Source organism: Anser anser (assembly GCF_964211835.1).
Source record: "Anser anser genome assembly, chromosome: 3".
Taxonomy (NCBI): domain Eukaryota; kingdom Metazoa; phylum Chordata; class Aves; order Anseriformes; family Anatidae; genus Anser; species Anser anser.
The window spans coordinates 106,980,974-107,007,399 of record NC_139722.1 but is presented as its reverse complement, the minus strand read 5'-3'; the positions used below and the strand labels follow the sequence as shown (position 1 = coordinate 107,007,399).

The following is a 26,426-nucleotide window of genomic DNA, read 5'->3' as shown; positions in this document are numbered from 1 at the left end:
CAGGGGCTTCACCAGGAGCGTACATAGGACCAAGACATAACCCTGTCTTTGACAGTGTACTAATGAACAATGTACTAATTCTTTCAAATGCAAATACAAAGAAGCGAGAAGAATGTATTCATAATCTTTAAGCTCTGTTACTCCAAACAGTAGCTGTCTGTTCCTAATTATGTAAGTAAAAACATACCATATCAGAAGTTTTTCCCCAAATCCCTTAATTGTTTACTATGAGCAGGCTGAATGAATACTGCAGGCAGTATATGCAACTATGAATATGTATTTTAAAAACATCATTCCTGAATTCAGTTTTATTGATGTTCACAACTATTTTCACTTTCTTCAACAATAGCACTCAAATCAGTATATTTTTGTTTGTGAAAAATATTCATGTGACCAGCTTGAGTAATAAAAATACCACAAGGTTTGAAAAAAAAGTGGTACGGAATCAACATGATATACTATTTGCAAACACCTGATTTGATGAATAAAATAATGAATTACCGTGTTCAAAACCACTTCTGCTTATGGACACCTAATAAATTTAAATAGGCTATATTCGTTTGCTGCACAGGTCACTAAATGTCCGTGTTCAGCTACAGAAGAATGAGATATCAGAGAAAAGGATGTCATCACACAGCAAAGAATCTGCTGCTGATTAAGAGCCCTTGTAACATTTGTTGAGGAAAAAAAAAAAAATCCTCAGAAAGGTTCACTAGCTCAGAAACAGTGCTGTGCTAACAACAGCTGGCACACAGCTGGACAACTCTTGTGTGAGCAGAACAAGTATACATCTAAATACAAAATGGTGAAGCAACATACAAATATATCGAAAAGAAAGTAAACCTACTGAAGGAAGTAGAAGATGCACTCACGGTCTAGCTTGGGATGGAAAAGCTCTTCTCAATTCCCTACTCAAACAGAAACAAAGTCCTTTCAATTCAGCAGGCTGTCTATCACAACAGGTTGAGATGCTTTAAGAGAAAATTGCGCAACAAAGCTAAGGCAGATAATCATACTAATAAAGCTTCTAAGGATGTGGTTGAATCTTGAAGTTTACCAGTCCTTGAAAATCTTTTGGTAGTCACCATTATTAACCTTTTGTATATTCTTCATTATTATATAAATATTAAAATATTTTTCAAATTTTGCTTAGTTTTTGGCCTCAGTAGCAACCAGTACAAATGTGTTTCATGGTTTAATTATATACTTGATAAAAAGGAATATCCCCATACAGATTTGAATCAGCTTTCTTTCAGTTTCTCTTAATATCTTTCTCACAAGACACGGAATAATAGCTTCAAATCTATTATCCCTTACACTAACCTGTACGTCTGAGTTTTTTTGATGGGGGTGTTTGTTTTTTAAATGCTCATTCATATGACTCTTCTTCACAAAGAAAACTTTGGTCTTTTCACTTATTAATAAGAGACCTTATAATATTCCAGCTTTCTCATCAATTCTCCTCTCCTATTCCAGAACCTGTTCTGAAATTTGGCAATATTGTTTTTGAAAAGGGTTGCCAAACACTTCAGCAAACTTTCTGGATGAGGCCATACAGTATTATATATAGTGGCATTATGTTATTAGCCAGTATTGCTCTCCAATAAATTCTTTATACATCCCCAAAAGATAGCCAGCTTTTCTGAACAGCAAATTGAGAAAGTATCTTTAGCTGTAGGTTAATAATTTTCTCAGGTTTGTCACCTAAATTGATAGTTAACATAATGAGGGAGAAAATTGTTAACACAACTCCATATTATGCTCAGTTGAAGTGCTTAATGTGCTTATATCCTCTGTTATGTTTATATTTGAATTTCAAAATATTTTACCAATAGATTTGTGCATATTCAAATGAAGGAAAAGTTCATATGTTATTCAAAAGTACCTATTAGCATCTATGTGGACATCTGTGGACTTAGGTGAAGGTTCAGCAAAGCATACTGTGAAAAACAAAAAACAATCAGACAAAACATTAAAATACAAAAAAAAATCTATTTTAAAAGTAAACAAAGTTAAACCTAGGAAAAAGGAGAACATGGAAAAAAACTTTATTAATAGAAAGTAAAATGTTTTAGTAAATCAATTAAAAGGAAACAAAAACTAAACTGGAGGATTATTGCTCATCTAACAAGACAATTCAAGGGCAATTACAAGAGATCTTTCAAAACAAGGATTTTCCAAAGTGTAACAGGGAACTTAAGATCACTGTGCAAATTTTTATCTTTTTTAATTCAACTGTATGAGAAAAAAAATATTTTTGGAACAAAGTACAATTATAACCATTTTTATGCCTCATATCAAAGTGATTACCACTTTGCGGAGACTTGAAGCTTACTTTCTTCATTCAACAATAAACCTCTCTTAAACCAAGAGAAAGACACTAATAGATGGGATTTTACATTCCTCTCTTTCATTCCGAACCATGTCACAGTGAGGTTCATTTACTTATGTGGTGTTTAGATTATGCTCTTCCTAAGTTTTCATCTCAGTCTTCCTTTCCTTTAAATGCAGCTTTATATGGTCAGAACATGTGTTCTATGAACTCTCTATCCCAAATAGGAAGTATCTGCTTCTAAATCCAAAGTGTTACAAAGCCAGGCAGCTCAGTTCTGGGAGTGGCATTTCTTTTTATGCCCCACAAAATTAGACTGCCAAAGGCTTTACACACTGAGCAGAGTAATTCACTCTATAAAGGAATGAATCATTATGCTGACTTCTCAATACTTTTCATAAAAATTATGTTTGTTTTTTTTTACAAATGTGCTTTATGGACAATCATAGAATGTCTACAGGTAGCAACTAAAGAGCTTTCAATGTGAAAGAATTAAGTCAGTGCTACCCCTGGAGTGCTAATGAGGTAAAAATGTGCTGAATGTTCATAGTTTCATTGAAATGAACATATTATGCTTGCTACAGGTGCACAACGCTAATTTGATTTTTGGGCAAACCATGATCAATTTGCATAATTTTAACATCCTGAAAACTGCAAACATCAGGAAAATCTGTGTGCTTCTCTGCTTGTGGCATTAAGTCATTGAATGCCTAAGAATCAATATAAACTCTTAGAATCAGAAGGGAAATCCTACTGGAGTCCTTCGTTAGCTAAATTATAGGATCAAAGCTTTGAGGCATACCAGCCCAAATCTTTTGTCTATAACTAACATAACTAAGGTAATTTCACTGTCTGCAGGACCATAACTATTTTTTCTGACCCAACAATACTTTTAAATTGGCAATTACTAATGATCCATCCACTTGGAAGACATTGCTATATGCTTATATGATAAATAAAGAACTCAAACTAAACAATATCTTGTAGGCAGGTTGTGGAGTAATTTCAAGTTTCCAATTTGCCTTAGCAATAATTGAATGTGATACAGCCCATAAATCTTTAAAGTAGAAGCACAATATTGTTATTACTTCATATTTTTTACCCTTTGTCAAGTTAAATGCTTCTACATATGTTGAAATAACCTGAAATAAACACAGTAAGTAGATGAAGACACGTTTTCCATTGGTCAGTATATCCAAAGAAGTTTGTGGCTGAGAGGATGTATAAAGAACTCAAAACAAATGAATACAACATTGAGAAAATATGAATACACATCACAGAAAAACAGCATATCACATACTAGAGAATAATTACAAAGGAGTACTCACAGTTCAATCTGTATCGTTAACACTTTCTTCAAATGATTGGGTTGTGCAGATTGGGTTATCTGGCTATGGAATGATAAAATTTTGATTTAAAAAAAAAAGAGTTTACTGAATACATCAGAGAACTTGATTCTGTTGTCTAAAATAAACAATTATTTGACTTTTTTTACTGCCACTATATAAGTCTGTGTGAAATTTCTGTTTTTCCTATTGCGTTGGTAACTGCACAAATGCACCCCAAAATCAAAAGCAGTAGTCAGCACAAATTGTGGTCACAAAATGGCTGGAAAGAATCAGATAAAGAGCAAGACCAAAAAACAACTCCGAATTGAGTATGGCAGAGCAAGGCAAACAGTTGAAACAGCAACAGAAAAAACAGAGTATAGATCAAAGATTACATGAAGCAAACAGTAACTTGTCAGTGTTAAGAACACAACTACAATATTCATCCTTCCATCAGAGAAGCATGTTTCTTTGTGAGAGACAAAAACATTCCAGATCCTGCAGAAAACTTTGAATATTCATATTGCATAGAAGGAGTAATTTACTCGATTAAGAAAACAGTCTGTCCTGGATTCTAGCTTGTTTTGGTGTTTACAGGTGGCACTAGAAGGAACTATGGAGCTAGAGCCAAAGTGTTTGAATGCTACTAACAATTGGTTGTATTAACATGTTCAGCACTGATTGCCTAGGAGGTCAGACCAAAAACATCAAGTCATCAAAACCTCATCTTCTTCTATGATTGGGTGACCTGCCTGGTGGATGAGTGAACACCTGTTGACATAGTCTACCTAGACTTCAGCAAAGCCTTTGACATGGTCTCCCATGATACTGTCCTGGAGAAGCTGGCAGCCCATGGCTTGGGCAGGTACACTCTTTGCTGGGTCAAAAATTGGCTGGATGGCCGGGCCCAGAGAGTGGTGGTGAATGGAGTGAAATCCAGCTGGTGACTGGTCACCAGTGGTGTTCCCCAGGGGTCGATGTTAGGGCCCATCCTCTTTAATATCTTTATTGATGATTTGGATGAGGGAATTGAGTGCACCCTCAGTAAGTTTGCAGATGACACCAAGTTGGGGGGAAGTGTCGATCTGCCGGAGGGTAGGAAGACCCTGCAGAGGGACCTGGACAGGTTGGATCGACGGGCAGAGGCCAATGGGATGAGGTTCAACATGGTCAAGTGGCGTGTTCTTCATTTCCACCACAACAACCTCATGCAGCGCTACAGGCTTGGGACAGAGTGGCTCAAAAGGATCTGGGGGTGTTGGCTGACGCTTGCCTGAACATGAACCATCAGTGTGCCCAGGTGGCCAAGAAGGCCAATGGCATCCTGGCTTGTGTCAGGAATAGTATAGCCAGCAGGAGCAGGGAGGTGATTGTCCCATTGTATTCTGCTCTGGTGAGGCCACACCTCGAGTACTGTGTTCAGCTTTGGGCCCCTCACTACAAGAAGGACATTGAGGCCCTGGAGTGTGTCCAGAGAAGGGCTATGCAGCTGGTGAAAGGCCTGGAACGCAAGTCCTGTGCGGAGCAGCTGAGGGAACTGGAGTTGTTTAGTCTGGAGAAGAGAAGACTCAGGGGAGACCTTATTGCTCTCTACAGCTACCTGAAATGAAGTTGTGGGGAGCTGGGGGTTGGCCTCTTCTCCCAGATAACCAGTGATAGGGCTAGAGGGAATGTCCTCAAGTTGTGCGAGGGGAAGTTCAGGTTGGAAATTAGGGGACATTTCTTCTCAGAAAGAGTAGTCAGGCATTGGAACAGGTTACCCAGGAAGGTGGTGGAGTCACTGTCCCTGGGGGTGTTTAAGGAAAGTTTGGACGTGGTGTTTATAGATGGTTTAGTGGGTGATTGTGGCGTAATGACCACAGGGATACCAGAGTTTCTTTTAGGATCAGTAACTCCTTCTACCTTTTTTGAGGACAGGCTTCCTGCTTATACCATTAGCTCTACAAGTGGTACTTTTCCACTAACTATTCATTGGTTAACAACTTTGCCCGGCAACAGCAAACATTTAGCAACTTCCATGTCTTAACAGTTGGAGAACAAGCAATTTGAGAAGGCAAGGCCTCTCCTGAATCACCCTTCTTTGTTCCTTCTAATTTGTTTACATTCCTCATGGCTTCATCATCAGGAGTCCGATTTCATCACCAACCAAAGGGCTTGTCGACCCCCATGGCATAAGATGCCCAGGTATTTACGATTTGTCCTATACCTCATTATTTCTTTTCTGACCCCAGGCAAAATGCTCCATCATCAGGCAACTTTGATTTGTTTCCTTGTACCTAGTTTCTACTTGTCTTTTAATTATTGTTGTTTATTTCTTGCTCCTCACCCCTCCTTCATCCTGTTCTTGATTTCCCACAATAACGTTTTCTTTTGTAACTTTGGTTGCTCGCTTTTTTCTAACCACTTCGACTACAGTGACTGTATTCTCTCTAACTGTCTTCTCTGATGATTTTCAGTTTGTCTTTCATTTGGGCCTTGGAATGTTATTGGACCTTTGTTTGCCTCCTCTAGTCTACTACTTTCTTCTGCACTATCTTAGAAACACCTGAACTATTAGAGCTAAGATAACACTGGACTCTCAAGACCGATTGTGGGGACTAAACAAAAATAAACTGAATGAAGCTTTTAAACTAATAGTAATTACTACTGCAATTTCTTGGAAAGGCAACTCTCACATCCCTTAGTGAAAGGCATCTCAACAATAAAACTGTCCTGAAGGGTAAAAATGCTAGCCATCTGACACACTGTGGTATTCCCTTAGTGAATCTCTTAAGCAGGTTCATCATTTACGGTTTAAACGTTGATGATCTCAACTACCTATCTGCAGCTTCATACCACAAATATTCCTCTGCTTTGATGCCTTAGTAATTTTCACCAACATTAACAATTACAGCAATTTTTGAATCAGAGGATATCTTCTGATTACTAGGAAATTATACCCTTATGAAAAGTAATGTATTTTTAGTATACTTGGCACACTTTTAGTAGAGCTAAGTATGTGTAGAATACTTGAATTATAGCAAGTATACTCATTTTTCATAAGTGTAGAGTGACACATTATAAAACAAATTATTATAATCAGAGATTTTCTTGAAGCTATCAAAGGGCTTGATTCAAAATGGGATAAGTTCTTCCTAGTACCCTCAGCCCACATTAGCGGGTAGTGGGAACTGAGGGCACTCAGCACCTTCAAGGGAAGTTCCCAAGTAAGATCCAATCCTGCAGCTGTGCAAGATGCAATTTCTTTGATTGCTTCTACTAATTTGCATACTACATCTATGATTTGGGCACACAGATAATTCACACTAGAATATCCTGTCATTCTGCCAGCCTTATAGACTTGTTATACATTGTTTTTCAATTTGCAAGGTCTTTGGAAAAGAGCTTCTTGTTTTATCTAGGCAGCTCCTGCCATCCTAGGAAAGAGGATGATGAGGTGAAGACTGGTGATGATGAATGGATTTCATGAAAATTTATAAAAATGACACACAAATGACACTTAAAAATTTAACGTTAATTACATTGGTTACATATGAGTCAGAATTTAGTCAGACTTAAAAAGGAATTATGAGAAATTATGAGTAACATTTATAAAAGACTGTTAAATATTAAGAGTTTTGAAAGTAATATTAAGCAAAGTATTTTGGGGTTTAAAATATTCTCAGATTCAAATTAATCCCAGTTCTGTTTGCTGTGGGATTTCTTAAAGATTTCTTTCAAGCATATGATTCCACAGAATGTTACAGACGAAATAAGCTTCGAAGTACTTAGTGGACACTGTCCACTTAATGACAACATGCAAAAGATTGTTGTTCTCTTCAATTCTTCTTTTCTAAGGGGTTGCCTACGCTTTACTTCTTAAAAGCTGTTATAAAGACATAAAAAGCAAACATTTGAACTAAAGAAGACTCACCTGTTCAAAAATCACTTATTTTCTTAAATTTTTGCAATCAAAAGCATTAATTGGCACCTCCCTCCAGAAGTGGGGAAAGGGAGAGAGAGGTGCTAATCCCTTCCCCCAGTAATCAGTAATAGGAGTTGTGGGAACAGCACAAAGCTGTGCCAGGGAGATTTAGGCTGGATATTAGGAAAATATTCTTTATAATGAGCATGGTCAAACACTGGAATGGGCTTCATAGCGAGGTGGCATTAATAATATGTTTTATCTTTTGGTTAGCACTGAAGTGGTCAGGCAGTTGGACTTGATGATCTTTGTAGATCCATTCCAACTGAACTATTCTATTCTATTCTATTCTATTCTATTCTATTCTATTCTATTCTATTCTATTCTATTCTATTCTATTCTATTCTATTCTATTCTATTCCATTCCATTCCATTCCATTCCATTCCATTCCATTCCATTCCATTCCATTCCATTCTAATGCTATGCTATGCTGTCCTGTCCTGTCCTGTCCTGTCCTATAATTGCATGGTGTTTACATGTATTATTTCTAAATTCAAGCCTGTCATGGAAGTCCTTGAGATGTAGCTGTCACCACGCATAAATATTTGATATGTTATTTCATGTTACCACATAATATTCACAGATTAAAAAAAAAATAAATAAAAAATAAAAAAAGCTTTTTTTTTTTTTTTTTGAGACCTGAACATAGGGGATACTTTTAAAATTAGTAATTTTTGATCTCTGCATTTTTGAGACTAGCCTCTTGAGACAATTTCACATCAACCTTACCCATCTCTGCATTTTTGAGACTAACCTCTTGAGACAATTTCACATCAACCTTAACAAGCTGTTCCGTAAAAAAACTTCTTCTATAACAACCTTCTCATTAACAATTAATATCAAACTAAATATGCTTTAGAAGCCAGTGGACTTACCACTGTTCTCTGTTTTACCATGCTTTTCCCAGTTGATTTATAGTGGTTGTCAAATCCAAATGTATATAGTGAGAAGGATGTTTTACACCACTTTGACTTTCTTCATGGAGCTTCAGTGAGAAAACCATTGCCACTTGTATTGTATCATAATCTATTCTAGAACCTACTCAAGATTCATCAACAGGACTATCTGAAAAATGACTTTCTGTACCGCTCATAAGAGCTAATATGGGGTCTTTCATTACAGATTTCTCCGGGTGATGTGTACCGTTGTGTCCATCAACCCTTGTGCAAGGAGGGAGTTAGAACTGTTATGTGCAAAAGTATCTGTTATGTGCAAAAGTTTGTGATATCTTCAGGTTTGAGTTTTAGAGCCATCAAACTTCATGATGTTTTTGTAACTAGTTTTCTTTTTAAATGCACTTTATGGAAAATTAAAGTCCTGGTAGCTCCTTTGTTCTTTACACTGCATTTTCCTCCATGATGATTATGTTGTACTAATACAATTATCTTCACACTCAGTTTTCCTCTCATTTCATGAAAAAACCCTCACAGGTTGGATATGCAAATACCAAAAAACTTCCAATTCAATATTTCACATTTTATAGATATAGATACCATTGATACTTATGGTTTGCACAGGTCTATTTTTCTTACAGCTTTAAACAGTTCTCTGCAATGAAGCTACCATGCCAAGAAAAATGGCATTTATATTTACCTTGAGGATCAAATGGGGATTTTCATCAAGATGTTACTTGTTACTGTTATATTCTCTTGAATATGCTTCATGTTAAGTTTTTGCTATTACAGTAAACATAAGAAAGCAGTGATGTTCAGAAAAATGTGTAAGTCTTGAAATGGTTTGTGGTTAACTGAGATTTTGAACTTACCAAGTCCACAAATATCTTCTGATTAACAACATGCCTACAAATTTTCTAATCATGTTAGATTTCTTTGGACATGTTAGACTTTCTTTGGACAAAACTACTTTTATAGTCCCAAAGCCACATATAAAGATTCTCCAATGATAAATGATTCTCCAATTTTCTCAGTTGGAATATTAGATCACTAAACACAAGTGACACCTTCTGAAATAGCAGAAGACTTGGAAGTATCATTAAATGCACTGGCATTAAATGCACTGGGTATAAGGTCAATAAATATTTTAAATCCTCATAAGTATGCTCTTTTACTTTATTATTTTTCAGAATTGGTTTCAAGCAAGATTTTAAAATCTTGATCCTCCAAAGTTAGGCATAAGCAAGCTCCAAATATGCATTTTCCAGAGAAACTATCAAATTCAATTCACGCGTAGTTAGTTGTTTCTTGGTTCTCTTTCCTGAATTCAGTCATACACCGGAATCAAATACCTCCAGTACTGTATTTGATTATGTGCTGCAATTTGTTTTGTTGAATTGTATAGTTTTGTCTCTCTCTTTTAGTTCAAGATTTTCAAGTACTTCATTACACGTATCTTTTACTTTCTTCTTACTTTAGATCTACCCATACTTTCTTCACCCACACCTGAGACTGACCAGTAATGTAGCAATTAATATGCAGAAATTATGTCTTTCTTTCCTCATATTTCTTTAAACTTCACTGGCTGTATACAGATACAGATACTAGTTCTGCTATACCGGTCTGTGTTTTGTCTGTTTTCCACTCTAGACCAACTTCAAAAGATACCAATGAATCATTAAAAAAAAAGAAAAAAGTTGCTGAATGTCTTCTATGAGAACTTGTATTCAAATAGGCAATGGGTCAGCTTTGTATTGGGCCTGAAGCTCTTCTCAAAGATTTATTTTTTTATAGAAAGATTACTGATAGTAGTTCCAGAAAAGGGAAGGACATCAGAAATGTGGAATGCTTATAACCACAGCAGAGCTTTGAGGTATCCCCAAAACCTAACTGCCCTGTTTATTGAATGTTACCCTGGACCACTCCAGCAAAGAAACAGATTTTCTCTCTCTAAAATCTTTAAAACAATTCCTGCTGTCTCTGTCACAGAAATAACTTTCTCCCTCCTCATATCTTTCTCACGCCTACCTAGATAACCAATGTTCTCCAGAAAGACTTTTAGTTTGATTTTAATTCTTGTGGGCTTTTTTGTTTATTTGTTTGTTTTCTCAGCAGAATGATCCATATTCCTTATGCACCTCCTTGACTGTGTGCTTACTTCTTATTAGCTCTGACAGCCATGCCAATTGCATGTACATGCCTAAAAGACAGCTCCAGCATTCACTTCAACTTGCCAACAAATCTCTTATTTAAAATCACAACTGTTGGACAATTTCACATATGTACCTTTTAATGACTCAAAGGCACTTTGTTCTGACAATATACATCCACCCAAAAGATCTCAAACTTGCAAGTTGTATAATGTACTACATTCCCTTTGACAGCATATATGATTGGGTTGTTTCCAAGAATATCATTACTGCTGTTATCTCTTTACTGTTCAAAATCTATAAATATTTTGGTGTAACACACAACATTATTTTATGCAGTAGAAAGTCAGGTTTCTGTAAGGCCATGTGCTTCTTACAAGATATTCCATACACTTGTCAAACTGAGAGACCTGTGAAGAGAGACGGTTTGGGATTCACATTTCTTCTTTATTTTATTTTTATTTTTATTTTTATTTTTATTTTTATTTTTATTTTTATTTTTATTATTTTTATTTTTATTTTTATTTTTATTTATTTTTGTGCTGCTTCAGAATGAATCAACTATTACACCACATGCTGCAACAATTGCTGAGAATGCCAAAAGTAATACATTTTTTTTTCTAAAACTCAACCAAAACCACTATTAAATTAAGGAAATCTCCCAACATCTCCCTGTATCTTCCCAGCTCACTTAATGTCTCATCACTTTCTTTCTTTGTAGGCTCTTCCCATATATTCTCCCACTGTGGCAAGCTTCTTGCTACAGATTTAGAGAAATATGAACATCCTCTGGCTACAGTTGGCACAACTGATCTGTCCCCCTGTTTGAAGGTGGAAGAAACCTCCACCTGTGCCAGCACATCTATGCAGATAACTGACTGCCAACATGGACTGGGCTTTGGTTTTGACATTGCCTATCAAAGAACATGTGCTGCTTTATTATGTGTTCACCATGAGCTAAATAAAAATTAGGCGGCAGTTAGAAAACACTATTTTTTTACATAATATATAAGTACTAACATATCAGGTTACAATTTTGCTCCTTTAAAAATGTGTCTTTTTGTTATATTGAAGCCTACAATTTATATGCTTTTCATAGCAGGAGATATTTGCTCCTTGCTCTGTTCACATAGGTCAAGTTACTAGAATTGTCAAGAGAAATTCTCACTCTATATTTAAAAATAAGTGGATATGGATATCATCTGGCTGAATAAAAAGGAAGTCTGATTATGCTGTATGTACTGAAGATACATTGCACATCTAGCAAGTTTTTATTCTTGTTCCTTAACATGTTGCTTGGTTACTTCATCAAACTTGTCATATGGGAGAATGCCTGTTTCATTAAAAAAAATAAAAGAAATCATAAGGCTAACTTCTCTGGGACTGAGGTGGGAGAACAAGGGTTGTTTTTTTTTTTTTTTACATTTACTTCTGAAGTTTCAGTTCAAAACTAAATTGTTAATGGCTGTTTTCAGCCCAGAAAACACCAAGTATGGCTGCACACACCACTCTCAAGGGATTCTGGGATGCCTAATGCTGGAGTGCCCTTGTGACTCTTTCAGTTTAACAAGCATAGCCCATATTTTCAAGAGCTGCCAGGACCTTGGCAAACGCTACAAACAGATCACAATCGTCGTCTTTGTGTATGCCCCTGAGTACAAAGCTTGAAGGCCGCCATCTAGAAAAAAATGAGTACGTTTGGTATGACCAACTAGCTTCCAGGCAGATAAAAACAATCTTAAGAAGCATTAAATTTCCTGAATAGTTTGCAAGCGTGGGGAGGCAGCATGCATTGAGATGGGTTTAAAACTACACCAGAGAGATTGCTGGCTTTCCAAAAGACTTTTCCTGTGGTCCAAAAGGTAAAATGTTGTCGGAAGACCGTACTTTCATATTCCCACAGCCTTTGCAGACTCCTGCAAGCTTCACATGTGGAAACAATGGAAGGCCCCCATCGCCCCACACAACGAAGTGGCTTGGCTGGGGAGGTGGCAAGGAAGCCACATCTGCAGGGGGGAGAGATGGGGCACGGTGGGCACCTCTGCCACGGCACGCAAAGGAAATCGCTGCCCCCAGCCTCACTCAGGAGAAGGACCGAGGCTCCCCCACCCACCCCCGTTGCCCATGCCTGCCCTCCCCTCCCCAGCCCTCCAGACCGGCAGAGGCGACCCCTCCCTGGGCCGTGCCCCTCTGCGGCGGCGTGGCCCTGAGGGGCGGCGGTGCCGAGCGGGCCTTTTTGCGAGGGGATGTAGGGATTTTTGGGGGGTCTGCAGCGACCGCGGCACCGCCCCCGGCGGGCAGACGGGCGCGGCGGCGTCACGCGGCGGAACCGCCCCCCGCTCCCGGCGGCCGCCCCCACCCGCCGCCGCCGCCGCCGCGCACCCGCAGCATCGCCCGCTCCGTCGGCAAGCGGCAGAGGCAGCCCCCGGCTGGCCGCGCCTTCCCCGGCCCGCGGCACGCCGCGCAGGTAAAGGCGGAGCGGCGGCGAGGAGGACGAGCCCCGCTTTACGGAGCCGGCGGCGGAGGAGGAGGAGGAGGAGGAGGAGGAGGAGGAGGAGGAGGAGGAGGAGGAAGAGGAGGAGGAGGAGGAGGAGGAGGAGGAGGAGGCGCGAGAGGCTGGTGGGTTTGCATGCGGCGTTGTGGAGAGGTAGATGGCGGGGAGAAGAGATGGTGGAGCGGAGGGAGAAGTTAAAGGTTGGATGCGGTAATTTATTATCCCTTGCAAAAGCGGGTGGGGGGTGGGATCTGCGAGGCTTAAGGAATAAAATCGATCTGCTGCATGTTTTCCCTGGCGTGAGATGCTTCGGTGAAATGCGAATACGGGGCAGCGACGGGAATGAATATCGCAATATGATTGTTATTTCTCGGCGGCAGCCTGGAAAAGGCGAGGGGTTTGTGCAGGAAGTGCATGGATAATTTGGGACATTTTCTATTGTGAGCCAGAAGAATGAAGGCAGCCGGCTTCCTTGATATGTGTTTGGAACTGTTCAGGTTCCTGCTGATGGTATGCATTTTTGAGGGAGTGGAAATTATATCATGAACGTATTAAAATAAATACGTTTGCAGGCTGGAAAGGTAGCAAAATCGATCATTCCAGCCGCCAAGGAAAGAATTTGATTCTAGAAATTACGTAGAAATGAAGGGAAAAGATTAATGAGGCTGTTAAGTCTGCTTTTGAATTAGAGCGCTTCTCCCTTTGGCTGCAGCAAGGTTGTTTTTCAGATCCTTTTATTTCATCCGGTAATTTGTGAACTCTCTGGTCTTCCCCGCACCCAGAGACAATGCCGTGTATTTTATACAATAAGGATTCTGCCAAGGATTGTGCATGCCAACCGACCTGGCATTTATTAAGGATTTATTGACCTATGGGTGTCTCTCTCTCTCTTTCTAATTTGAAAAGGCTCAATCGGGGCACCTGTGACTAAATCATAATTTTTAAAGAAAAAATGGTTGTAGGGGGGTTGGGGAAGCATATTAATTGACTGGTGAGGCACTGGATGCAATAGCTACATTTATGTTGATTTGTGTGGATTTCTCACATGTGTATACATACGTACATCACCGGGAGGGATATCTGGTAATTTAGACCCCATTTGAGACATATATATATCTTAAAAAAATTGTCCTCCTTTGAGAATGAGTGTCCCTCTGCTTTGGAAATGACTAGACAAGACAGTGCTGTTTATTGACAGTGTGTGTAAATTATATCAGCAGTAATAAATAGGCAATTGTTATTTTTTTTTCCTTGGGTCTTTTCTCTTTGCTTTTCAATCTTTCCATTTTTTTCCTTCCTTTTTTTTTTTTCTTCCTTTCTTTCTTCCATTCCCTCTTTGTCTCTCTTGTGATTTTTTTTTTTTTTCCTATTTCTCTCTCTTGCTGGTGCTCTGCGTGTGAGTGAGAGGGGAAGGCAGGCGCGCCGCAGACAGAGGCAGGCAGCGGGCAGGGATGCTCTCGAGGTGGGATCCCCGCTCGGCGGCTCTCCGCGGACACCTGTAGGGATCGCTCTGGCACGCACGGCGGGCGCGCACACACTCACACGCGCACGCCCGCGCGCGCGTTCCTGCCTGGCTCCACTCCCGGCGCACACCACAGCCTTCTGCCACCCTCCTGCCGTGCTCCGCAGCCGCACTCGCACCTTTGCCTCTTCCCTCCGTGCTCCCCCGCGCAGGCACCGTGCGCGCAGGGAGCCGCGCCGCCCCGCTCACCTGGCATCCCCGGCCTCTGCCGCATGCGCTCCCGACCCGTCTTCCCCCCTGGGGCGCCCAGATCCCCGCTAACCTTTCCGCTCCCCCCTCCCTCCCCCGCCCCCTCCGGGCTGTGCATCCCTCGCCTCTTCCCCGGGCCTTAACCCCCCGAGATGCACACCGCCAAGCCATTTCCCACGCCGGCAACCCGTCCGCGCACGCCGTGTGCCCCCCAGGACCCGCCCCGCCGCATCCCATCGCACCCCACACCCCCTTCCTCTCCGCCGGCTTTCCCTCCGCCGCAGCGGGTACCCGCGGCCGCCCTCCTTCCCCCTCCCCTCCTCCGGTGCACCCACTCGTGTGCGGCCCTCCCCCCCCCCCGGCACTCACGTCCCCCTGTCGGTGCGGAGGCTGCGGGGCGGGGGCCGGTGCGGAGCCCCCGGGTGCCGCCGCCCCGTCGGGGCCGCGTAGGGCGGAGCTGTTCCGGGTGCTGAAGCCCGGAGCGGTGCCTGCTGCGGAGCGGCGGCGCGGTGCTGTGCCGCCAGCCCCCGGCACCCCGACGGCGGCCACCGGCAGCCGGGTGGCTCTGGATGAGCGAGGGTGGGCCTGGGGGGAGGCCGCGGGTAGCCCGGTTCCCTCGACGGGCCCTGGTGGGCACCGCGTTTTTCGGAGGAGCTGCCGGATATTTGATGTCGAGAGGTGGAAAACCTGGGTCTCTCTGATGCCCTGCAGTGCACGGTGCTGCCCGGTGCTGGTTGGCACGGCTGGGCTCTGCCCGTGAAGTTTTGGGGGGGGGTGGGGTGGTTCTTGCTTTCCTTTCGCTGCTCTTGCCGCCTCGCATGTGACAAATAATAAAAATAAACGTGTTGACATTTAGAGGAATGAAATTAAATATAAAGAGAGAGTAGGAGGTGACTTAGCGGCTCCGAACGTGTCAGGTGCAGGCAGCTGAGGTGTGTGCCTGTTTTCGAGCAGGTTTTTGCTCTGCCAGGCTCGTCCCTGCCCTCCCGCCCTCCCCCACCAGCCCAGCAAAGGGCTTGGCAGCCGTTCTGGATGTGATATTCTGCCTAAGTGCTGCTGGCTAAGAAGTGGGAGGGAGGTGAAGGGGAAGCAGTGGGTGGGGGAGGTGTCGGAGATCCACTCCTCCATCAGGAGAGATCTGCTAATACATACCTTCCAGAAAAGATACCGCGGCTTGGGGGAGAAAAATAGAGAGGGGAGCCTCTCTGCTGAAATGCTTTGAATGCAGAGACCTCTTCAGAGGAAGAGAGTGAACTGTGGCATATATATGATTTTTAAAACGGAGTGTCCTTTTAAATAAGGGCAACTGAGTAAACATACATAAAATGCTGCAACCCATTTCAGAAGACTAACACCTGGGATTAGCTGATCTGCATTGTGAATAATGTCAACATCAGAGCTGTCTTGAATTGGATTTTCCCTGCCATAACAGAGAATATCAGCAGCAAAAGAAACCAGGTGGCAGGGAAAAATGTGGTTTGAAATTTTCAAAAAGACTTCTAAGAAACCGTTGCAATTCTTTCCACACCCCATGAAAATAAACCAGTAGGTGTGCCACATACGGCGAAACCTGCCAGTTCCTGCTGGGAGCTCAGTCCACTTTATATGTTTTTGAGCTGTAGTAGAATGAACTAGAACCAGGCTTGGTACCATCATCTGCATTAATAGGACCCTATAGCTTCACAGGTGCAGCTATTTCTATAAATAAATTAAACCAAATAGCAGGATAAATAAAATCTCTTCAGGAACCTTTTCTTTTGAACATCAGTATTGTAATAATAAAATATGCTACTAAAATATTTCAAAGTTTTGGAATGGTAAGTAGTTTACATATAGATTATTCCATAAAAATGCAATCTAGTGTAAGCATATACTTAAGATTTAAGTTTAGCACTGCACGTTATTATGATTTCTCAGTAACTCCAAAATTACAGCAGCAGCAGTTCATTTTCCTAACGTTGAACAGCAGTTCAAATAAAAAATTAATCACAAATGTACACTATTGATCAACTTATGATTTAATACATTATTAGTCATCATTTCTTATTATTCTGTTTCAATTCCTTGCAGATTAGAAACAAAAACAACAGAGGAATTCACCCCCCTGGATCTTAGTCTTGGCCTTTTGCAAGCGAGCAGAAGAGGAGCTGTCAGGCTTTGCAAGTCAAGTAGCCACTCGGCTGTTTGACAGCTTCTGGGTTTCAACCCCATTGGGATTGAGGCAGCTCAGGAAACCATGAGCGATGAGTCTTGTCGTCTGCTGACGCTGCTCTAGCACCATGGCAGACAGTCCGTGATCTGACAAGAGGATACGTCTTAGGGAGGCAGCACTGGGATCGGTAATTGGCTTCCTGGGAAACTACAGCTGGTGGATAGGATGTAAAAAGAGGTGCATGTACACTGGGATATTGCTGCAGTCTTGGCGAGCTACTGGATCCACTTGGAAAAAAGGATTTTGCCACCAGTTTTGGTTTTTCTCCCGCTTTGGTAATGTTGGCTTTGGGGAAAATTTTTGCTGACTCACCCACCCCCAGACATCTTTTGCCAAGCCTGGCTGACCAGTGAAGAAACCCACCAGCACCTTCTCCCCTGTGGCAGACTGGTGGGGCACCTTCCCTTCCCGGTGCCCCACTTCATCCAGCGGGGCACCCACAGCCCCCCCGTCCCAGGACGGGGGTGAGCGTGCCTGAACCTCCAAGCGTGGCTGGTGCCCGGCAAGATTTTACCCTGTCTGCCACCGGGGCCCCAGCGCCGCCCCCCGCCGGCACTGCCGCCCCGCTCACCCGTCCCAGGCCGCGCAGGATGGGGGCGGCACTGGTGCGGCGTGGGGGCTGCCTACTGCTCTGGCTGGCCCTGCTGTTGGGCTGCTGGGCTGAGTTGGGCAGTGGGCTGGAGTTCCCGGGGGCCGAGGGGCAGTGGACCCGCTTCCCCAAGTGGAACGCCTGCTGTGAGAGTGAGATGAGCTTCAACATGAAGACGCGCAGCTCCAGTGGGCTGGTGCTCTACTTTGATGATGAGGGCTTCTGCGACTTCCTGGAACTCATCCTCACCCAGGGTGGGCGGCTGCAGCTCAGCTTCTCCATCTTCTGCGCTGAGCCCGCCACTCTCCTGTCTGACACTGCTGTCAACGATAATCTCTGGCATGCTGTGGTCATTCGCCGCCACTTCAAGAACACCACACTGATCATCGACCGGGCTGAGGCAAAGTGGGTGGAGGTGAAGTCCAAGCGGCGGGACATGACTGTGTTCAGTGGCCTATTCTTAGGGGGGCTCCCGCCAGAGCTGCGGTCAGCGACACTAAAGCTGACACTCTCCTCTGTCAAAGACCGGGAGCCCTTCAAGGGCTGGATAACGGACGTGCGGGTCAACTACACACAGACATCGCCAGTGGAGAGCCAGGAGGTGCGGCTGGATGATGAGCAAAGCCGCCTGTGTGCCCGGGAGGACGTTTGCCTCAACGGTGGCGTCTGCTCAGTGCTCAACGACCAGGCCGTCTGTGACTGCTCCCAAACAGGCTTTCGGGGGAAGGACTGCAGTGAAGGTAAGACACCATCTCAGCTTGCCCCACTGCCCCCTTTGCGTAATGGAGGGGACGGGTAGGAGGCCAGGCCTGCATGGAGTTTCATCTGTACAAGTGGGTCTCGCTCCCTTCCCCAGTGCCTCCCTGCTGCCTCCCCTTTTCCCTGCCTTCCTCCCCCCACGTGTCTCTGTGGCAGACCATGGTGCCATCACTCCTCTGTTCTCTGCGAGGGTGGGTGATGGGAGGAGGATTTCATCTGGGTGTCTTCCCACGGCAGAATGTGATGTGGGGTTGTCCTGGGCAGAGGAAGGACAGGGCCTTGGTGCCAGGTGCTACCCAGGCAGGAGGGGGTGGCCGATGTCACACTTGGCCAGAGTCAAAGGAGGGGGTGGGCATGCTTGTAATGAGCAGCTGGTGGCAATTAATTCTGGGAACAGGGGAAGCGACAGGGAGAATTCTACTGGTTCAAGTGCAAAGGTGACCTGGGTTTGTTTTCGTAGGGTAGTGGAGACCCAGAGTCTGTTTTGTATTGATATCTACTTCTGTTACATCATTGGAATAAAACCAGTGATTTATTTGGGAATTCTTTAAATTGTTGTTGGGGAGGAGGGGGACTAGACAGAGGATTATAGTTTTACACAAATGTGAACAGTACTTCTTTGCAATGTATTCAGACATTTGGAATGCCAGGCTTAGAGAGAAGACAAAAGGGCATGGGGGAAGTATATACTCCAAGACTACAAAATTACTGGGTAGTTATACCAAGGAAGACAGCTTAGAAAAACAGCAGTTTCCTGAATCCCATCTACAAATAAATCACTGAGTAAAATATGATTCATATGCAGCGCCCATTGGTTTTGGTGATTGGAAGGAGTGTGAACATTTAATGCAGATACATGTAGGACTCTTTATTATTTGACTAGTAAGGGTACCATTGCTTGAAGCTACTTAAGCACAGAGGGTACCCATGTTACGTACCTGCAATAAAACTTAAAGGTATATGAATGAAATAAGTACAAATGTAAAAATATAATCTTCATGTCAAAATTTGAGACCAAAGACCTGAGTGTTAAATGTAAAAGGTAAATATAGATAAGACATTATCTAGGCCAAATGGAGATATTCACTGAGTGGCCACATGACATTTATGGCTGAATAATTTGCCTTTATTATTTCTATCAAATTTCACTCATTATGAAAAAGAAAACATCATTTGTGCTTTATTATGTAACACCTTCTGTCCTTAGTGTCAGTACCCAAAACGATTCAGTCATTCTACATCTTGTTTACTTTATCAGCTGTTTATCTCTCATCTGCCATTCGTTAAAAAATTCAAAGCTTATTAACCTTTTAAAATAAGTAAAAAGGAAATGATAGTTTCAGAAAATAAGTTTATACTTTCAGTAGCACACAGTCCCAGAAATTGTAAAATGAAGTATCTTCTTTATTAGCCTAAATCATATCAATGTATTTAGTATTTGAATGTAAATTTTTAATGTGTATACATAAAATATTGAGTTATCTTAGCATCTTAGAGTTAGACCCTGTTATAAACTGAAAAGGCAAGTTCGGAGGGGTAGCAGTTTGATTAAAGTGACAATGGTCATTTATATATTATTAAAAAAATTATGCAATTTACATTAAAGCTGTTTATTTAAAGTGATTTTAACATGTAATATTTATATTAAAAAGTTTATGTAATTGCATGTAAAATGAGTCAGGGCACATCTTGTCTTTAACAGAATTAGTAAGATCATCAGCTATTTTTAAAGAACATTTTTATGTTTAGATTGAATCTCAATGAAATACTATATGTGTTTTATATATATATATAAATTGTATAGTGCTTGTAAGAAGATGATAGTCAAAATAATTTTGGAATCCCCCAAATTAGGATAAAGCATTGGCTTCATTCAAATGCTAATGCTTTTACAATTGACCTCATTGGGATCAAGATTTCCCTCACACCTCCCTTTACCACAAAGAAACCTTGTAAAATAATAGCAAGATATGTAATTTTAGCATAATCTCATCATGAAGTAATCAGATTCCAATTTCATTTGAAATAGAATACAAGATTTCCACTGTCAGCAACATAAATGGAACTGTTCCTACAGTTTGTGTCTGTTGGCTGAGAAAAGATAACTGAAACCGATCAGTCAGGTTTGATGAAGGGTTTAGTAGCTTCTCATATGTTCTACCAAAGATACTGAACTAATTTGTTAAAACATTGACTTAATCTTCTGAAATATAAAAAAGGCAGAAGGACAAGTAAAACCATTGCATCTGTCAGGAAAGAAACCCTGGCTATTGTTGTCTATTTCTTTTATAGCCAACATAGAAATTATGATGTTAACGATCTTTTTTTCCTGGAATGTGTAAATTTTCCACAAGCTTTAGTAAGAGGTTGTCACTAAATTTCCCACGAGCCTTAGTAAGAGGTTGCCATTGCTGAAGAATGGAGGATCATTTCAGACCGCAATGAGCTTGAGGGAATCTTTTGAGATTTCACTCTCTGTCTTATTTAGCTTTTTGGCTAGAAATGGTTTAAATATGAAAAGTATCAAACTCACCATTTTTATCTGAAATTGTACCTACATGTCCTAGTACCAAACTCACCATTTTACATTTTTATCTGAAATTGTCCCTACATGTTGGTACCTTTTCCTTTAAGGTGAAGGATAGTCATTAAATTCTATTTTCCTTTGAAATATATGCATATACATATATATAAATATATATATATAATATAAGCTTGGATTTAGTGTGCTTCTGCATCTCTGCCATCTGTGTAGGTGCAGAGTTTAACGTTCAGTGGTATAATGAGGACTTTAGAAATGAACAAACTAAAGAAAACAACCCTTTCCAAAAATTTTGATCCTGACTTGCACATTTGAGAGATTTGAAATAATTGATTTAAAGAGTCAGTGTTTCAGGCCTTAGGATGCATTTTTTTGTAGCATTTAAGTTATTTTCAGAGAGAGATTATCACTCAATTAAGAGATTATAAAATCTCTCTTTTTTTTGCGAGGTAAATTTTTCTTAAAATAATGAAGTTTCACCAAGTTTTATTTGTTTCGAAAAACTCATAATAATATGACTTACTTCTAGTAAGCTTAGCAGTCCTTGTAGCTGTCTAAATCAGAAGTTGCATCATTTATGTTATCTGAACTACACCAGTGTAAAACCTAGGAAAGAATCAGATGTATTACATTCTGTCATGTTCTTTGTTCCAGTAGTTCTAAACTCTCTTCAATGGGAGCTTCGGTATGAAATGCAGAAAAAGTATTGGATTTTTGCTTGAATATCAAGGGCGTGCTGCCTACAGCACAGAAAAATATGATCTGTAGCAGTTCTGTTGTGAATTAGTCTTGAGTGCTTATGGGTAAAGACAGTGCAAGAGGCTTCTAAAAGAGAAAATAAAATCTCTGTTTAGTACTGGAACAGGCAAAAGAATATTATTTCATGTAATAGCGACTCAGTAGAAAGAAAAGTACAGAAAATTATGATAAATTTTGTTAGAAATACGACTAGCATTAAAGTAAACCCTGATTTCCATATCAATTTTCTGATAAATTTTTGACATACACCACAAAGTTCTCAGTGAAAACTGTATTATTTGATGAAAAGAATCAAATTGGTATGGTTTGATTTTATTATAAGGAGAACTGTTTGGTAAAAAGACTGATTTTAAGAATCAAATTATTAATGAATTGTGTCAGGGCCCTAGAAGGTAAGGAGAATACATGATTTATATCAGTGAGCCTTCATATTTTTCTTCTCATTTTGCTTCTTACATTAGAATTTCAGAACACAAAAAAACCCCACAATTTTAAGTATTAAATTACTCCAGTAAAGTACTGACCTTCTGACTTTAGACAGAATTTATATATATAATTTTCTTTTTATCTTCATTTGTATGTAAATAATGTTGTCCAGTATCCTGTCTGAGAAAAAAGAAAGATACCTCTGGAGGAGGCAACAAAAAAAATGTAGCACACTTTTTTGGGAGATGTTCCTCACTGACACCAGCTTCTTTTTCTTTTCTATATCTGTAACTGAAAAAAATTACATACGGGGTGATTTATCTTTTTAAAATATAGTTGGTCTTAATATTAGTTTGTTATAGAGGCAATTACTCTGTGAATTCAAAGCCTTCCTTTTTAGAACATGTTTTATTTTAACTGTCCTACTGAGTTTCTGTTTTGTGGAAAAATTGAGGACTGTTCATGCAGCTGTTCACTGTAAGAGATACTCTTGTCAGATATTCAGAACTTGATGCCAGCTATGGTTTGAACTGTGAAAGGGATTTTTTAAGGAAGCAAATTCCAGATGTCTTAGGCTAGCCAGCATTTAGATTTGTTTGGGTTCTGAATATATTACATGAATCTTTGTTGTGCGTATTTGCTTCTTCATGTTAACTTTTTAAAACTCATCCAATATTTATATCTCTTTGAAAATTTTCATTTTATAATTCATTCAATTCCCTTATGTCTTGAATATAAGTATATTTTGGCATAAATTATATTTTTTTGAGATAGGTGTTTGTGCTCAAAGTTGTACTATTGAACTCTCTGCATATACTCAATCTTACAAGAGTAGGCACTATAGTCTTTATCCTTCCTGAATAGTTAGCTAAATATACTATGGAATAGTAAATACTGAGTAAATATGTGAGCAAAACTTTTGTTTTGATTTACACTTCAGAATCTTTATCTGTAACACTCATCTCTGTTACATGATCTGCATGCTGAATTTCTTGTCAGTGCCTATAGCCACTGGGATGATGTTGATACAGGAGGATAAATGGAAATCCACAAGAGACTAAAGACACTAAAATTCTTTTCTATTTACAGATTATTAGATTAATTTAACTAAAATGTTTAGATTTTATTTAATATTTTTAGTGTTGTTTTTTTTTTGTCTGACTATAATCTTGAGGACAGATAGTCAAACAATCCCCAAATTGTTCGAAACTATGTTAAATGTATGCCCTTTGCATTCAGTTGTATGCAGACAGAATGCTTATGTCAGTTTAAAGCAGAATTTTGCACCGTTTTCCTAATGCAATTTGATATATTATTTTGTTTGCCAGGATTTGGCATTATAGGATATTGATTTCAATATCTGCCTTGTGTAAAATCACAGCAGTTTAAATCCTGTGTCACTGGTAATTAGGAGTTGGCAGTCTGTTTTATATTATATTCTAAGAAGGCTACTTGTTGAATGTAGCTAATCCTTTCAAAATGCTGATATTGAAATGCTTCCAAAAGACCACTTATGCATATAGCATACATCTTAGTACCCCAAATCAATAATATTTTATGCAGTGAGATTGTTGCTTCCCTTTGTTCCTAGCTGAGATGCGGGGCCCATGTCAATTTTGAATCTATATTGCCAATTGTAAAATGTTAATATGCTAGAGGAATTTACATCTAGCAGCATAGGGTGTTGTGTCACATTGTCAAATTCATTCTGAATTTTAAAATTATTTAACAAAATCACCTCTATTTTAATGTAATTACATTTCAAGGCTTACAGGCATTTTGGACCAAATGCACTTGATCTTTTGTGAGCTGCAGGTTGGCACCCTTAGAGCCTTTTAACTATAGATGCTAGCCAAAGAGTTGTGGGAAAATGTTTGGATTACAGAACACACAATTTTATCCCCTAATCATTATTGACCTAGTAGATGGGAATGGGGAAACATACTGGCAAGTAAAACCAACTCCTGATTGAAATAGCTTGACGTGGAGGCTCACTTTATCATATACAATTTTGATGATTTACACTTCTTTTAACAAACATACCAAAATTGGCTGGTATTTTAAAAGAAAAAGGTTAATCCACCTCTTGATGGAATTAATGCAGCGTCTTGTCTTCCAGAGAACTTGGTGTTAATTTCAGAAAGTATGAAGCCATACTAGCTTCTGTAAAAATACTTTGATTACTTTATTGTGCTGAAGTTGAAGTTGTATACCTTCATAAACACATGATTTTACAGCATAGTGAAGGGCATTCTGAGTTGTTGTATATCGTGTTCTACACGAGGAGTGGATTGCAAAGACCAAAATATACTTCCTTCAGGGAATGATTTTTTAGAATGTGACAAACATACATTTAGCTGTGTTGTTAGTGTTGTTATATATAGAACTGACTAGTAAAGTCAGAGTACATAGTATCTATGATGCATTTATTTTGTTCTACTCTGTCCAGGAATCATAGTAACCTTTTAAAAAATAACTTAGTTTTCTTTCCTACAAATATGGGCACTTTCTCTACTGACTCTTTCTTTACTGTGGTGATGGTGTCTGAGAGTATTACAAGCACTTCACTAGCCTGGATTATACTGTCATATATGCAGAAGTCAGTCTTTGAGAAGCTCGGATTCTCTGCTGCCAAACAAAAAGTAGTTGCATCTGGTGGGTTCCTGTAGTGAATCATTGAAGCTATTCTCCTGGATCTTGCTGTACTCAGCAGAGCCAAAGAGCATTTCCATGCATAAAATACAGCAACTAATGAATGAAGTAGGAAAAACTATATGATTTTGATAATGCTACCTCCATGACCCTAGCTGGTTTATACCACTTCTCCAGTTTTGTTGTTGATGATGATGATTTTTCTTCTTCTTGTTGTTTTGCTTTGGTTCATTTTTTTTCTTTTTTTTTTTTCTTTTTTTTTTTTTTTTTTTTGTAAGGTTAAATTGTTAACGCACCATACAGGATTTTTGTTAGGATTTTCTTTGTGGCAGTCAGGATCTTGAAATACCAGAATTCCTATTAGGTGAAGTCAAGACTTGAAGCTACCTCTACGGTAGTGCAAACCTTTTAAGTCTGTAGAACTGATACTTATCAGCTAGCTTTAAGTTGCCACCATTCTTGCTACTTATCTACCCACGGCTCAGTGTTCAGAATACTGTGTTTCTTCCTCTGCGCAACTGGTCTGAAGGTGCCTTCCATTAGTCTGGCTAGATACTGGAAAGACTTCATAAATCCAGTTATTTATCACCATTGATGTGATTGTCCCCCTTTGCTCTGCCCTCATGAGGCCTCATTTAGAGTACTGCATACAGGTCTGGTCCCAACGACAAGAAGGATGTGGATTTGTTAGAGTGGGTCCAGAGGAGGACCACAAAGATGGTCAGAGGGCTGGAGCCCTCTGGAGGTGTTCAAGGCAAGGTTGGCCCTGGGCAACCTGATATAGTGAGTGTTATCCCTGCTGATTGCAGGGGGGTTGGAACTAGATGATCTTTAAGGTCCCTTTCAACCCAAGCCGTTCTATGATTTTATGATGATTTTATGACCATCATCATCATCGTTGTCATTGCTGTTATAATTTTTAAATTTAATGTATGATCATGAAAAGTGCTATAAAAGTAAAGTTATGTAACAGACTTTGATTTCCATTTAAGGGACTCTGTAATTTGCGAAAAAATCTGTTTTACCGAAAAAGTGGGAAGTGTATTCAATAGGATCACTTCAGTAGTTACTACCACTGCAAACAGAGAAACAGTATATTTTGCCTATGTAGGGGTTATATACTGACAATTCTATGTAGGTGTGTGAGTTGCAGATTGCTTTAAATCTGTGGCACAATATATAAGGTCTTCAAATGAAAAGGTCTGACTTTTTGTTATTTTGTGCATTGCTTAAAGGCAGAGAAATTAGATTGATTCTTCTAGCAGCAATTTCTTTTTGTAATTAAGAGAATACGTACAGTCATTACGGAGGTTACTGACATTACACTATACAATTGGAGATGTATGCCACAGTTCCAAGGTTTCAGAATACATCTTCATTTTTGATACGAAATGGCCTTTATGTTGATCTTCTTTCCCTTCCAAGCTTTTTGGCTTTAACAAAAGATATAAAATATGACAGTGTCAAAGGAAGTATTTCAGTCAAGAGAAGACTCCTTGAGAAAGATTATATATATTTCTTAAAAATTATATGTACTTTCTTTTTTAAAAAGCATATAGAAAATCACAGAATTAGTGAGTAGACATGGGATGAAGATCTCTATCTCAGTATTTT

General features: G+C 40.1%; 1 protein-coding gene and 1 long non-coding RNA gene across 43 annotated transcripts in view; one reads left to right on the top strand and one right to left on the bottom strand.

Moving 5' to 3' along the window:
- Window positions 1–593: 593 nt before the first annotated feature.
- LOC310897759 lies at window positions 594–5,838 on the bottom strand. Its single transcript, XR_014582572.1, has 3 exons — window positions 3,661–5,838; window positions 1,886–1,940; window positions 594–908 (listed from the first exon to the last, which is right to left on the bottom strand). It is a non-coding gene; the product is annotated as an uncharacterized lncRNA (long non-coding RNA).
- A 7,195-nt stretch (window positions 5,839–13,033) lies between these two features.
- NRXN1 (neurexin 1) overlaps window positions 13,034–26,426 on the top strand; it is a 725,995-nt gene continuing 712,602 nt past the window's right edge. For 38 of the 42 annotated variants that reach the window (XR_014582544.1, XR_014582545.1, XR_014582546.1 and 35 more), the window contains exons 1-2: window positions 13,274–13,362; window positions 16,944–18,414. Coding sequence is in view for 35 of the 42 variants with exons in the window: in XM_083831648.1 (XP_083687774.1) it covers window positions 17,676–18,414 (739 nt within the window). In the remaining 7 variants the exon portion in view is untranslated. Of the gene's footprint in view, window positions 13,373–16,943; window positions 18,470–26,426 lie in introns of all 42 variants that reach the window. The other 4 variants (XM_083831654.1, XM_083831643.1, XM_083831651.1 and 1 more) reach the window with 4 other exon arrangements.